General features: G+C 61.9%; 1 protein-coding gene across 1 annotated transcript in view; it reads left to right on the top strand.

Moving 5' to 3' along the window:
• KCNQ1 (potassium channel, voltage gated KQT-like subfamily Q, member 1) overlaps positions 1-14,365 on the top strand; it is a 352,730-nt gene that overhangs the window by 267,731 nt on the left and 70,634 nt on the right. Inside the window, exons 14-17 of the mRNA XM_012664952.1 lie at positions 4,028-4,103; positions 8,691-8,785; positions 9,675-9,721; positions 10,632-10,693. Coding sequence (XP_012520406.1) covers positions 4,028-4,103; positions 8,691-8,785; positions 9,675-9,721; positions 10,632-10,693 — 280 coding nt within the window. The remainder of the gene's footprint in view (positions 1-4,027; positions 4,104-8,690; positions 8,786-9,674; positions 9,722-10,631; positions 10,694-14,365) is intronic.

Here is a 14,365-nt window from a genome sequence, read left to right as displayed (position 1 = left end):
TATATTGTGTTTTTTAAGGAATTTATCTTATCTAAAATACCAAAATTATGTTTTGATATTATCAAACGTTTTTGAAATGTTTTGAAATTATCACAATTATGTTTGCAGTGCTCTCCGAGCGAGGTTAGCGTCCCTAGACCTAGAGTGACGTCCCATCTTTAATTCCTGACATTAGTGACTTGTGTCCCCCTTCCCCCATCAATCTTGCTAAAAGTTGATCAATTTTATTAGTCTCCTCAGAGAACCACATTTCAGCGTTGTAGATTTTCCTCAATGTAATATTCCTTTTTTATTTCATTGACTTGTGCGCTTGTCTTTAAACCTGTTTCCTTCTATTTTTGGGGGGCTTAATTTGCTGTTTTTTTAACGTCTCAGGTGGGTTCCAGCCTCTCCTCTGCTCCGTGACACACGTTTAAAGCCATAGGTTTCCCTCTATGCACTCGTTTACCTGTAAGTTCTGACATGTTACGTTTTTATTATTATTTAATTTAAACCATTTTTCCATTCTTATTGGATTTTTTTCTTTGACCCTCGAGTTATTTGGATTGTTTCGTTTCCAAAACATTTGGGGATTCCCTAGTTATCTTTTTTATTGATTCCTAGTTTAATTTTACTGTGGTCAGAGAACATATTAAACATGATGTAATTTCTTTGAAATTTGTTGGAACTTGCTTTTAAAACCCTGCATATGGTCTCTTTTGGTGCGTGCTCCGTGTGTCCTTGGAAAGCTCACGCGGTCCGCAGTCGGGCGGGGGGCAGGGTCTGTCTGTGCGAGCCGGGCCAAGGCGCTGACGGCGCCGTCCGCAGCTGTCTCCGGGGGTGCTGTGACGGCTGGTTTCCTATCGGTCGCCGACGAGATGCATTCAGATCCCCCGCTACGGCTGTGGGTTTTCTCTTTTACCTTTCAGTTCTGCCAGTTTGCTTTCTATATTTTGGTTATGTTTTTAGTTGCATACAGATTTAGAATGGATCTCTTCCTGTCGAGTTGATGCTTTTGCAATTATGGAATATTCTTTATCTCTAGTAGTAGTTAAAGCTTACTTGTCTGATGCCAGTTTACCTGCACCTACGTTCATTCAGCTATACCAAGACACGTTTTTTCCTATCCTTTTACTGTCAATTTTTCTATATCTTTATATTTTAAAGTGGATTCCTGTAGTTGCTCTTAATCCTGCCCGACGATATTGATCCTTCCATCGGACTGTTACTCCACGTGTAATGCGTGCAGTCTGCCCTCTTACACTTCCTTTTCTTTTATTTCATCTCTTCTTTTCCTCCTGTCTTCTCTCCACGCTCCGAGCTGACCATGCTCGTCCAGTCCATGGGAATTCCTTTCTACCACGTTGCCTCTGTCCCATTCATCTGTTGCATTCTTAATTTCCATTATTGCCTTTTCTGTTCTAGAATTTTATTTTTTTAATATAGTTTTTATTTCTCTGGTGAAATTCCCCATCTTTTCATCTATTTTCTTGAACCTGTTCAGCGTGGTTATTTTTAAGCCCTCATCTAAGAACTCTGAAGCGAACCACAGCCATCGACTCGCTCACAAGTCCGTGGGTCGGCAGCGTGGGCCGCCCAGCTGGGTGGTCCTACCTCGGCCCACCACACAGCGGCACACATGGCGGCCCAGCAGTGGCTGGTGGTCTCGGCTGGCCTCGAACCTGGAGCCATCGGGCTGTCAGCCAGGGCCCTCAGCTTTCCTTCATGTGGCTTTTCCAGCAGGCAGCTCAGACGTGTCCTCAGCAGCATTCTAAGAGGGTCACAGTGGGGCTGCACGGTCCCCAGAGGCTGAAGTGCAGAACACCTGGTCCCTTTCCACTGCGGCGGAGACAGACTCAGCCCCCAGTGGGAGCAGCTACAATGCATTTGCACCCGTCTTTAACCTACCAGAGCAAAATTCACCTACCCCACCAAGACACCTAAAATTCTGACCCAATTACAGACGGCATCCTGCCCAAAGTCCTGCATCTTGCGATCTGCCTCTGCTTCCAGCCTCTGCCCAATGCCTGGCCCCCAAATCAATGCCATATGTGTTAGGATACTGATGTGACGGTACCCTGCCTCTGAGTCCTAATTTCTTTATCGGTTATCTATTGCTACATAGCAAGCGACACTGCAGCTTAGTGGCTTAAAATAATTCGTTTCTTTGCTCATAACTTAGCTAGGAGGTTGTCCTGCAGCTTTGCAACCACTCGCGCAGCCACCGTCACCGGGCAGTTCATTCAGGGCTGGGTGGTCTAAGACGGCCTCATTCACATGCCTAGTGGTTGGCGCCGGCGGTCAGTCGGGCCCCTCGGTTCTCCTCCACGTGGCTCTGTAGCCAGCAAGCTCAGGCCTGCTCGCACGGCCACGTTCCGAGAGCGTGTGAGTCATGCACAGTGTCAGTTCCCAGCGTTCTTCCAGTCTTGTAAAGGCACGGGTCAGCCCAGACTCGAGTAGTAGTAAAGCTCCTCTCTGAATGGGAGGAGCCACACGTGTCGAAGGCGGTTGAATGTACCCACCTTTAGATCTGTTTCTATGGTCTGTTTTTTCCCTTGGTTTTCAGTCTTTTGCGTATGACAAATTGTTGAGGCTCAATGATACTGTCTCCTTACAGGTAATTTTATCCTCTTCTAGCAGAATGTGCCTGGGCAGAGCATGCTCCAGTCTGGGATTGGGGCGATGTGGGGCTAGTGATGGGGTCTCAACTGAGAGCCTAGGGTGTTGCCTGGGGCTCCCCCGCAGTAGCTTCTGTCCCCAGTGACATGAGTCTGCTAAGTTCTAGGTCAGCCTTTTTTATTTATTTATTTATTTTTGAGACAGAATCTTGCTCTGTGGCCCAGGCTGGAGTGCAGTGGCGTCATCACAGCTCACAGCAACCTCAGACTCCTGGGCTCAAGCGATCCTCCCACCTCGGCCTCCCAGAGTGCTGGGGTCACAGGTGTGACCACCGCGTCCAGCCCTAGGTTCACTTTTCACCCTCTTAGCAGCTACTTTTCGCTCAGTTTCTCTGGATCTCACCCACCCGTGCAGCTTAGGAATCCACAGATGCTTCCAGGGAAAATGGTGTGAACGGAGGCTCACTGCTCCGTGGTGCCCTGTTCACCGGGATCCTGTCCCCTGTGTCCTGGTGTCTTTGCGGCCCTGGGCTCAGCAGCCCCGCGAGCCCCTGCGCTGTTCCGTGCCGGCGCCCCGTGTAGCGAGTGGACAGAGCTGCTGAGGAGGAAGCTCAGCCTGGAGCGTGGGCCAGCTCCCGTGTCTCCTCCTGTCTGGGGTCTGGGCCCCTCGAGTCTTGTTCGCCAAAGCCTCCAGAGCCACTCGCTGTCGCCGTTGCCCGTCTGGCCGGCGGTTATGGGCGTTTCCGTGAGAGGGTTTAGTCAGGTGGGAGCTGCACGGCCAGAAGGGAAAATCCTGCTGTTTCCGTGTTGCTGTATTTTCTTCCAGTCTTTTTCTAAGCACATATATATCGTCTCTTTTGTTCTTTTTCTTCCTGCTATTTCTTTATTCAAAGGGAACTTTAGAGGCAAAACAGTGCAGCCCCCTTAACGGAGTGGCTCAAGTAGTGACTTTCCCTTATCAATCTGTCCTCAGCGCCTCGTGTTCCAAGTACCTACCTGTTTGTGGGGCTCCAGAACCTTCCAGCTAGTGGGCCTCAGGCATCATCTGCTTGCACCCTCCTATCCGGTGTTGCCGAAGAGCGGCCTGAAGGCCCAGGCTAGAGAGGAGTGACCGTGACTTTGCCGCGAGGAAGAGCAGCTGCGCCCAGGGCCTGCCCTCCCGCCCCCTCCTGAGCACCCTGCAAGGCCAGGGTCCCTCTTCCCCTCACCGGTGAGGGGAAACCTTTCGCCTTTAAAGCCTCTTGCCCCTGGCCTCCCTGGAGCCCCAGGCAGGACATGGCCTTGAAGATCTCCGTCCCATGGGGTTGAACATTCTCCTTGTTTCTGGAAGGGTCTAGGCCACGTGCAGCAGGGGTACTTGAACCTGGGACAGTGCAGTGGGGGACGGCCAACAGGGCGGCTGCTCACACCTCCTCTCCCCTCTCCCGCAGGCTGCGGGAACACCACCGGGCCACCATCAGGGTCATCCGGCGCATGCAGTACTTCGTGGCCAAGAGGAAGTTCCAGGTCAGTCTGGTGCTGAGCCCCCCACCCAGCAACCCCTCCTGCACTCGCCGTGCCCCCGCGGAGGCTGTCACAGTCCCCGTCCCCAGCCGCACGGGCAGGCCTGTCCGAGACCCGGCCCCCAGCAGGCGCCTGCGTTGACCTCCTTATGCGTCCCTGGGAAGCCCCCTCTCCCCAGATGGCAGACCCCTTGAAGGATGCCCCTGAGGACCAGCCCAAAGGGACATGTGGCTTCCTCCTTCACTAGTTAGGAGACAGCATTGGCGCGGGGTGGGTGGGTGATGTTGGAGCAACTCAGAGATGGTGTGGAGTCAGCCCCAGGTCACCTGGGCAGGAAGTAAGGTCCCCAGAGTCCAGGGCCCTCTCCTGCACTGGCTGGGCGTCCCGGACTCCCCGTGCGAGTCAGAAGAACATAGGAGCCAGCCCCTCTGTGGGAGGAGGGGTCCCTTCGGCATTCCTCTGGGGAGGGGATGCCCACAGAAGCCCCTTGGGGCCTCCAGAGTCCAAGACTCCCTTCTGCTGTGGGGACAGTCCTCGAGCCGAGGTGGTAGTGGGGGGAGGTTTAGTGCTCATGTGAGAGCAGGGGTGCAGGCGTAGGAGATGGACTTCCGAGGGGCCATCATTCTCCTTCCAGAAGGCCTAGATCACCCAGGAGGGAAGGTTGGGACAACTTGCCGGGGTGGGGGGTCCCAGCAGCACCCCTGCGTCCAGCACCAGGCCCCTCAGCAGTCCCCCACCCACCTGGGCCCTGGAGTGGCCACACCACAGGCTCTGGACTCCATGGGGGGGTCTGGATGCAGACCCCTGCCCCAAGCAGCCCTGGGCAAGTTCTTCCCCAAATGCAATGGGAACGCGGGCCCGGGGCTGGCACGAGACCGCGTCCGTGCACGCCTCCATCCGGCAGCTGCCGCAAGCCCCGGAGCAGCCCTGGGCCAGGCCCTCGCCGAGAGCAGCGTGTGGCCCCCTCGTCCTGGCCACAAGCCACCACCTTGAGGGTCAATTTGCACACACAGCGGTCCCACGGTGGTATTCTGCCACCTGCCCTTCTGCCTGCACCTCCTGGGGCGTCTTTCATGGCTCAACTAGACCAAGGTGTGCCACAGCTCCCAGCAGGGCCTGGGACCTCTCGTTGTCAAAACGAGAGTCATAGTAAATGCCATTGTCGGCTGCCACCGGGAGATCTGCCTGGCTGTTCTGGGGGAGACCCGAGGGCCCCATGGACCTGAGCATCGCGATTCTGTGGCAGGGCCAGCTGGGACAGGAAGTGATGCGGGGGCACTGGGAGAGGAGGCCCCGGCCTCCTGGTAGCACTAGCCAGCGCCTGCCTAGGGAAAGGGCTGCAGGAACCCCTCGAGGGTCAGGTCTGGGCAGGGAAGTCCCCAAGGGCAGAGGAGACCGAGGGAAGGGCCCAGGTATCGCCTCGCTGGAGATTAGTATGGCCCTGACAGCTGAAGCCACAGACCTCACCCTGGGGGAGAAGAGGTCATGGAGGGTTTTCCAGGGTAGCGTGGCCCCTGGCCTGAGACGGTGGGCCACTGCGGGACAGAGCCCAGAACCCAACGGGGACTTGTGGGACTGCTGCAGGTGGGCACTGGGCTTCCTGGGGGTGGCCTCCAGGGTCTGGGGCAGCCAGCAGAGCATATGGACCCTGTGGCTCCTGGGCAGGCCCAACTCCAGGGGTGATGTGGGCAGCTTCCAGCTCAGGCCAAGAGATCATCTGCAAGGGCCCCAGCTGTCCTGTCACTAAGGTGCAGGCGAGAAAAGTGGCCCTTGGGAGGAGCCGGCCGAGAGCCCTGCACTCCCTTCCAGGCTGGGGTCCTCTCTGCTGCCTCAGCACACAGGCCCGGGTCTGAGAGTGGCCCAGGAGGCTTCTGGAAGCAGACTGGGCAACACTCACCTCCCCAATCTCTGCTGCTCCCTGCGCCCCAGGCCCTGGCGGCAGCGGGGCCCTCGTGGGCACAGAGTCTCTTGCGGGAGGATGGGGTCTAGGCGCCCTCCAACCCCCCCAGCTGTCTGTCATTACAGGCAGCGTAGAGGGGTGGGGAGCAGGAAGCCTCCAGAAAGCAAAGCTGGGGGAGGAGGAGCCCTTGGCAGTGAGGAGCCCTGTGGGGCTCCAGGGGCTACCCGCCCCCGCCAGCCAGCTCTCAGGCCGCCCTCCCTTCCTCCACTCCCACCCGCCCCTGCCGGGCCTCGGGGGCTGCAGACGTGGCGGGTGGCCCCCCTGGCTGCTCAGCTGGCCGATAAGTCCCTGGCCAGCCGCCCCTGTGTCTGGCCCGAGGAGCCAGGGCCTCTTAGCCCTTCAAGTTTGCCTTGAACTCCCCTGTCCACCGTCGGTCAGTCTGGACAGGCCGGCATTATCTCGGCTCATCTCGGGCTCCTGCTGCTGCGGGGGAAATGAGCTCTGGAGAGAAAGTCGAGACGGTCTCCCCAGCCAGGGCCCGGCAGCGGCTGGACAAAGGGCCCAGGAGCCCTGGCCAGGCCCCGACAGGGAGCTTGGTGGCTCCCAGACAAGCCTCGGTGGGCAGGGATGCCTCTGGGCCGTGTGCTGGGTGTCGGCGGGCACTGCCGACGCTCCCTGGGCTGTGCCCCAGGTGGGGTGAGGCGGGGGCTGAGGGTGCAGCGGGAGCCCGCGAGCCCCGTCCAGCTGTGCCCCTGCCGTCCGGCACACACTCGGACGCCCCGCACTCCTCACGCAGCATGTTCACGTACACGTGTGTCTGCACGGGCCCCTGGCACGCGTACGCACACTCGCCTGGTCACGGTGGCCCAAGGGCGCCCAGGCCGTCTGGGTGTCAGCACAAGGACCCGCTCCCACCCAGGCTCAGGCCTCCATCACCTCGAGCTCTGGACCCAGCGGTTCCTCTCACCTCTCCTCCCCTCACCTGCCCAACACCTCGCCGAGCACGCCTAGAGGTGCCACACGCCTCCCAAAGCCCTTCAGTCCACAGGGGGATGACCCACAACTCAGGCCCACCTTGAGCGTGTGTTGAGAGGAGGCTCAGCTGCAGCCGGCTCTGGCGCTGGCATGGTGCAGACAGGACTCCCTGACCTTCCTCACCTTCCATCTTGTTTCTCCTCGCTCCCTCCCTGTTGGGCAGAGCAAGGCAGGGCTCAGCATCCCCCCGTCTTACAGAAGGGAGGAACAGGGCTCAGCATCCCACCTGACAGAAAAGAAGAGAGAGGCTTAGCATCCCCATTTTACAGGACAAACTAAGACCTGGGGACATTATCACTGGTCTGCACCTAAGTGCAGTTTTTACGACTGTTGCTGAGCTGAGCACACAGCAGTCCAGAGGGTCTGCCTAGAGTCCTGTCCCGTGCCCGGCCCCATGGCCGGCCTGGGTATGTTGGCCACTGGACGGGGTGGGGGACCCAGTGCCCAGCATGGCCCCAGGAGCAGCAGGTCCTTCCTTCTGTCAGGGCACGGCTGTGTTGTGAGGAAGCAGGCCCCATTCCAGCCCCGCCAACCTCAGGGCCTCCTGCTCAGGGCCCTGAGCTGAGCTGGTGTTGCCAACGAGGGCCCTACCTGCTGGTGTCGTGTCATGTGGGGGCAGGAACCCCCTGGACTTCTGGGGCCAGCCCCCGGTGGGGAGGAGGCCTCTGCCCTGCCTTGGGATTGCTGGGGCCAGTACAACGTCGGTGGGTGTGGGAGCTCTGCCAAGCTCCAGATTGGTGGCAGAACCCCTGGGCATATCAGAAATGCGTCCAGAGCTGGGAGTGGGTGCCCAGAGTCCTGCCCTGGGGGCTCCCCATCTTCCTGGGAAAGTAGAGAGGGCCACATCCTCAGGTTAGGGTGGCCCTGGTCTCTGGAGTGGGACTCTAAGAAGAAGTAGGTCTCACTAGACAGAGAGCGTGCGTCCCCAGAGCAGCCGTGACCCTCAGCAGGTATCCGAGCTTCATTCCTCTCCCATCCTCCGCCTCAGTTGCCTCCCTCTGACCGGGGCTGGCCCTGCCCCACCGGGCATCTGTCTCGGCCTCACACTCCCTGCAAGAAGCAGTCGAGCTGCCGGCCCATTGCCGACGCAAGCTACTGGAGTGCTAATGAGGACCACCCTGGGCTGAGGCTGTCATTTGGGGTCACCCCTGCCCAGCACTGGGGACTGCCAGGAAGGGCGCATGGCAGACCCCTGCCCACCCTGAGAACAGTGGGGGCTGCTCCGGCGAGCTTGCCAAGGGTCAGAGTGGGGCCCGGGCAGGCGCGGCCACGCAGAGCTGAGCTTCTGGCCAGCGCCTGGGCGCTGTGCTGCTCTTCCGCCCCTCTGCGAGGCCAGCTCTTCCTGAAGCTGTTTGAGAACTGGGGACCGGTGGCCTGGGAAGGGGAGCTGGCAGGTCCCTGCTGATTACTGGACAGGAAGCCGAGGCCTAGAGAGGCCAAGCCAATGGCCCGGGGTCACCCAGCCTCTGCTGGCCACGCCAGTGGGGACAAGCCCTGCTGCTACCTACACACACTCTGGCCCAGCCTGCCCCATCACCCTGTGCAGGTGAGCTCCCAGATCTCACATGCCCCGCTAGGGCAGACCCCGTCACTGTGCGTTCAGAGGCATGCCACAGCTCAGAGAACGGAGTGACGTGTGTCTTTCTGGCCTACAGCAAGCGCGGAAGCCTTACGACGTGCGGGACGTCATTGAGCAGTACTCCCAGGGCCACCTCAACCTCATGGTGCGCATCAAAGAGCTGCAGAGAAGGTGGGCAAGCTCGGGCCCCAGGGACGGGGGCACATGGGCACCTTGGGGGCACGACCAGCCCAGCCCTAGCCCCGTAGGGGGCAGGGCCTGCTCCAGTCTGGCAGGGCGGAGACCTGAGTTCTCCCGCATGAGCCCTCCCGCGCCTCCCCCCTCCACAGAGGGAGAGCTGCTGGCCACGGCCAGCCCACTGGGCATCTCCACTGTTTCTGCCCCTCCCGGACCTGAGCGGGTGGAGAAGTTCTGGGGGACACGGGAGGAAAACACCTGCCTCCCTCCCTGCTGGAGCGCCAGCGCCAGCTCCGTGTTCCGGACGACTTCAGGTCGCTGCGCAGCCCAGCCCCCGCCTGCACACCACTCTGAGCAAGAGGCCAGGCCCGGCCCAGGAGGAGATGTGCCTGGCAGAGGCCCCACCCCCAGGCCCGGAGCTGGGGACCCTGGCAGTCGGGAGCCAGCGTGTTCTGGGCTCTGGCTTGGATCCTGGAGAGCTTGTTCCCGTGGGAGCAGTGCCGTCCGCGGGGGGCTGCTCAGGCTCAGACCAGCTAGCCTGGGAGCCCAGCTCTGTGTTGCAGGGGTGTGGCTGGGAGGCTGTGTCTGTCTGGCAGAGGTGAGGCCAGGGGCTCAGGGTGCCTCCCTCCTTGCTGAGGAAGTGTAAGGAGCAGCCCAGCTGCCGCCCCTCCTCTCTGAGCTCCCCACCTGGCCCCTCAGGAGCGGGGGCTCAGGAGGCACCTGGCAGGTCTCGGGTGGCAGTGGTGGGTGCCCCCAGAGTGGTGGGTGGTGGTGCACTGTCTCGCTGGGCACATCAGTACATCCCCGCACCATCACCAATGGCTGGACGTCCGAGCGGTGCCAGGGCAAAGCATGAGCTGGTCTCTGTCTCCTCCTCTCCCAGGCTGGACCAGTCCATCGGGAAGCCCTCGCTGTTCATCCCCGCGTCAGGTGGGTTCTTCTTCCCAGCCCTCGCCCCACCTGCTTCTCCCCACAGTCAGACTCCAAAGCCATGGGGGTAGGGGGGCAGGGCGGTGAGGCAGACCCCACCCTAAGCAAAGTGGCTTCCAGGAGTGCTTTACAAAGGATTTTTCAGTTCCCTAAGAACCCACCTGGGTCCCTTTAAATGGCGAACTTCCAAGGCACTGAAGTTGGGTGTGGAAACGCCGCCCCGGGGCAGTTGCTCAGGAGGGTGCTGGTGAGGGAAGGGCCTGCGGGTGGGTTTGGTGGGGCGAGCTGCCCACAGAACCCAAGGGCCGTCGTCAGGGCTCCGCCGGCTCAGGTGGAGGAAGCAGCCGTGAGGGTGCCAGTTCTCGGGCTCTGCGCCAGCTTGCTTTGTGCCCTGGGCAAGGGCTGTGAGTCACGCGGGGAAGGGCGGCAGAAGGCCCGCTCCTTGGGGTTGCCCCAGCCACGTTCCAAACGGGAGCCGCAGCTCGTGGCAAGGTAGTCACCCCTCCACCTATGCTAGCCCCGCCAGCCCTGCCTCCCGGATCCAGGCCAGTGCTGCCTGGATGGGCATGGGTTTGCACACGGGCAGGTACCCCGGCCCAGGCAGCCCCTGGGCAAGGTGAACCCATGGCCACAGGACAGGTTCTCGGAGGTCACGGAGCATGAAGGGTGGGGCAGGGATGGAGCCAGGTCCAGGCTGGCACAGCTGGCGCCCTGTCCTGCCACTGCGCCACCTCCTGCTGTTCTCACCACGGGAGCCCTTTAAAAGATGTCCCTGTAGGTGCAGGCCTTTCGCCTCTCAGCTGCCTCCTGCTCCCCGGCCCCTGGGCCACAAGCCCCGCCAGGACCGCCTGCCCCGTCCCTCCCCCGCCCCTGCACATCCCTGATGCCAGTGCTTTAACCTTAACTGTAGAAAAGAGCAAGGACCGTGGCAGCAACACGATCGGCGCCCGCCTGAACCGGGTGGAAGACAAGGTAGGCTCGAGCGTCCGGCCACCGCAGCTCTGGCGGTCAGCGTCCTCGGGGCCAGCGGAGTGTCATAGCAGTACGTCACTCTCCCAGCTCTGTCCCGAGCGTGCACACCGGCCTCCCTCCTCCCTCCTTCCCGTGCTCATGGCAGCCCCACGGCAGCTCCGAGATGGGGCGCCGGTCCACCCCACAGCCGGCTGGCCATCAGTGTCCGTGGAAGGGGCCGGCTGGTTTCTAGTTCTCTGACAAGTGGCGGGAAGTACCCACCAGCTCCTCCCTGCAGTTTCCAAGAGCCGTAGTGGGCGGGCAGCGTGGTCCCCGCCTCTCGTGGCTCCCTCGGCCCCCAGCCGGCGCTCACTGGGGAGCCAGGGCCCTTCTGTGGGTTGCTGCCCGTGGCTTCCCCATGCCAGAGGCTCTGGCCCTGCCCCCGAGCGGGGAGCAGGACCTCAGGTTTGGGCACACGCCGGGGCCTTCACGGGGACCCCGCTATGTCCCACAACCTCGCACAGTCTGCTTTTGCTCCAAGAGGCTCCCGGCCAAGCCCTGAGTGCAGGGGTTGGGGGAACCGGCCTCAAGTCCCAGCCTGCCCTGGGCCCAGCTGTCTGGGGCCTTGGCGTGGGCAGGGCGAGGGCACAGGGAGACACAGCGCCCAGCTGGGGTGGGCTGGTGGGAGAAGAGGTGTCTTCTCTTGTCCTGAGCCCAGGTGTGCTGGGGGAGGACTTGGCTTTGCCCGGCCAGCGCCCTCGGCCCCCGCGTCTCCGTGACCCCCTGTGGTAGGGTCCTGCCTGGTCACAGTAGCGTCTCCGCCTGGCCCCACTGGGCACGTGGGAGGTGCAGGGTCTGTGGCTCCTTCTCTGTGCCCTGGCTGCCCAAGACCCCACGAATCCAGATGCCGGGGCTTCGGCATGCACAGATGGGCCACCAGGGTGCCCTGCTCCCTGCCAGGATCTGTGCCCAGCACCCAGGGTGGCCCAGGAGCCACAGGACACTCTGGGCTGAGGGGGCAGGGGGTTCTCAGGCCCACGGCTGAGCCCGCCGCTGCCCTTTGAAGCCTCCGTGGTTTGAAGCGGGCTGTTATCTTGCCGAACAGCTCGGCTGTCTACATGGACTTTATCTGAAAGTAGCTGAGAGGCTAAAAATAGAGGAATTTCGGTTGGGCAGGGAGTGCGTCTGCTGTGCGGTTTCCCCGGCAACGCCTGGCTCTGGCCCACATCCATCTCGGCACAGCCCGGCCCACGCTCCGGGCGAGCCGGCTCCCCATCCTGCCCCATCCTGCCCCACCCCGTCCTGGGCCCGGGCCGGAGGCATCCCCTCTCCCCACCTGGCACGATCTGCCCCGGCCTGGGGTGGACATGGGGCCCTGAGACCGGTGGCTGGGAGCAGGCAGGCAGAGGGCCGGTGTTCAGGTGCCCACTGGGTGGGACACTCGCTGGGGCCTGGCCAGCTGGGGCTGTGAGGCCCCAGCACCCTGAGCCCCGCCGCAGGGCCCGGCTATCCGTGGTCAGCACAGGCCCAAGCAGGGCTGTGCGTGACCTCTGCCCGGCAGACGGCCCAGTGGAAGGTGTGCCCATCTGGCAGGGCGGGGGCTGAGCCCTGGGGGAGGTCTGCTTGCGAGGCCAGCCAGGCCCAGCGGCCCGGGAGCCCCGGTCTCCGCCGTCTGGCAAGTGGGGTGTCTGCTCGGCTTTCCCTGTGTGCGCACGCGGGCACACCCGGTGCGGCGGGCCGGGTACCCCGTGTTGAGGGCAGAGCTAGGAGTTTCCAGACATCAAAGGAAGCCGTGCTAGAGCCAGGGGGTGGCACCAGGCCCCCCTCCACTCCTCACGCAGCCCGCGAACAGCCCTGGTCAGGCAGCCTTTGTGGCCCGGCGGGATCCTGTAGGCCTTTCGTGGATGGCACAGGCTGGGCGTGAGCTCCCACCCCCCAGTCCCCCGCCCCAGCCCCACCCTGCCCCCACCTGCTGTTCCAGGCCTTTCCTGTGGCTCTGCCTCCTGCTCCACGAGACAGGCCACCCCCTTTAAGCCCAGACCAGGAACCTGGTGCCCTTTGGGGTAACAGTGGGTGGCTGACAGGGGGACATGGGGCCCTGAAGGGCAGCACCCCCTTTCCTGGGTTTGAGGAGCAGCCATCTAGCGGCCTGCCGGGGTCTGAGGAGGAGAACACAGCCCGCGGGTGACCAAGGTCGGTGTGGTGGGCTGCGGTGGGGCCAGCGCTGGCCTTGAGGGTGCAGAATTATAGCCCTGTCCATCAGATCTGAGCAACAAAGCAAGCGTTTTCCGGAGTCCCTGATCCCTGGGGGCAAGGTTTGAGAACAAAGCGGGCGAGTCGCAGGGCCCCACCAGGCTCTGAGCCAGGGCTGCGCGGTGCCGGGAGACTGCACGCACCTCGCTTAGCGGCACTGGCTCTGCGCCGTCCTCATCCCTCACCGAGTCCCTGTCCTGGGGTCCCCGAGTCAGTGAGCAGCACCCGTGGTCCACGTGGAATCTCAGCCCCTCTGAGGGGTCTGAGCTGGAACCAGGCTGCCCATCGAGGGGTTGACCGAGATGTGCTGACCTGGCCGGGCAGGTGGCAGCCTGCCCAGCCTCTCCCCTGCCCCTGCCCGATGCCCCTCGGGGACAGACCCTGGGAAAGGCCGCCGGGCCCAGAGGGCATGGTAGCACAGCCTGGGCCCCGGCCATCACAGTTATCAACGCGGCCATCGGGACCACGAGCAAGCCAAGCGCAATCCTGCTGACTTGGGGAAGCGGGGGACAGGAAGTCGAGCAGCCACTGGGCTGCAGAGGCCCGGCGGGCCCACGACACCGCCAGTGCCAGCCAGCCTGCCAGCCCAGCCAGAGCCCGGGGCCCTGCCGGAGGCCCCCTCCCCTCCCCAGCCCCCTCCCCCAGCGGGCTCTGGGCCAGGAGGGAGTCAAGGCTGCGGCCCCCAGCTGCTTTCTCAGCTCAGCCCAGCCACAGGGCCGAGGGGCCCAGAGAGGAGCGGGGAAGAGGCCTTGGGGATGCACAGCTGCCTGGCCCCCACTCCCAGGAGGGGGTCGTTCTAGGGGTCAGGGAGGCCTGGAGTATCCGCTTGCAGGGTTACCACGGAGCTTTTTCAGGCTTGCCTCGATTTCCCTAGCAGGGAGCCCCTCCTGCCTTTTTGTCCAGGTCAGGAGCCCACCCTGGGGAGAGGGACCCCATGGACTCCCTTCTTGCCCCAGCCCCCCGGTGCAGCCTTGTGAGAACTCTGCCTGGCAGCGCTTGTCTTTGCTTCAAACGGAGCCGCCCACCCATCCTGCAGGCTGTCCCCCCACTCCTGGGATAGCTTCCCCGCCGTGCCTGGCTGGCCGTTCAGGCTTTGCCTCACTCTGGGGTGTGGAGAGCAGAGATGTCATTCCCACCCCCCCACAGCACCCCCAGGCGCGTTTCAGGCTGCTCCCCGCCTGCCCCCTTCGCTGTCGAGTGAGGCTCTGAGCTCCTTGCTGTGCGCACGTGCTCTGCGGCGTTCATCTTACGTTACCACCTTTGTTGTTCCGGAAAGGACTCTTAGTTGCCCAAATAAATCCTCTTTTACAGGTGGGAAAACTGAAGCCCAGAGAGGTTAAGCGGTCGCCTGAGGCCACATAGCCAGTTAGGTGAAGGGCTGGTCGCAAGGAGGCCACAGACACGTGGGGGAGGGGGGAACAGAGAAAACAAGAAGGTGTT

Source organism: Propithecus coquereli, unplaced genomic scaffold, assembly GCF_000956105.1.
Source record: "Propithecus coquereli isolate 6110/MARCELLA unplaced genomic scaffold, Pcoq_1.0 Scaffold120, whole genome shotgun sequence".
In the NCBI taxonomy this organism is placed as follows: domain Eukaryota; kingdom Metazoa; phylum Chordata; class Mammalia; order Primates; family Indriidae; genus Propithecus; species Propithecus coquereli.
The sequence above is the reverse complement of the archived record's forward strand: the minus strand, read 5'-3'. Positions and strand labels throughout refer to the sequence as shown.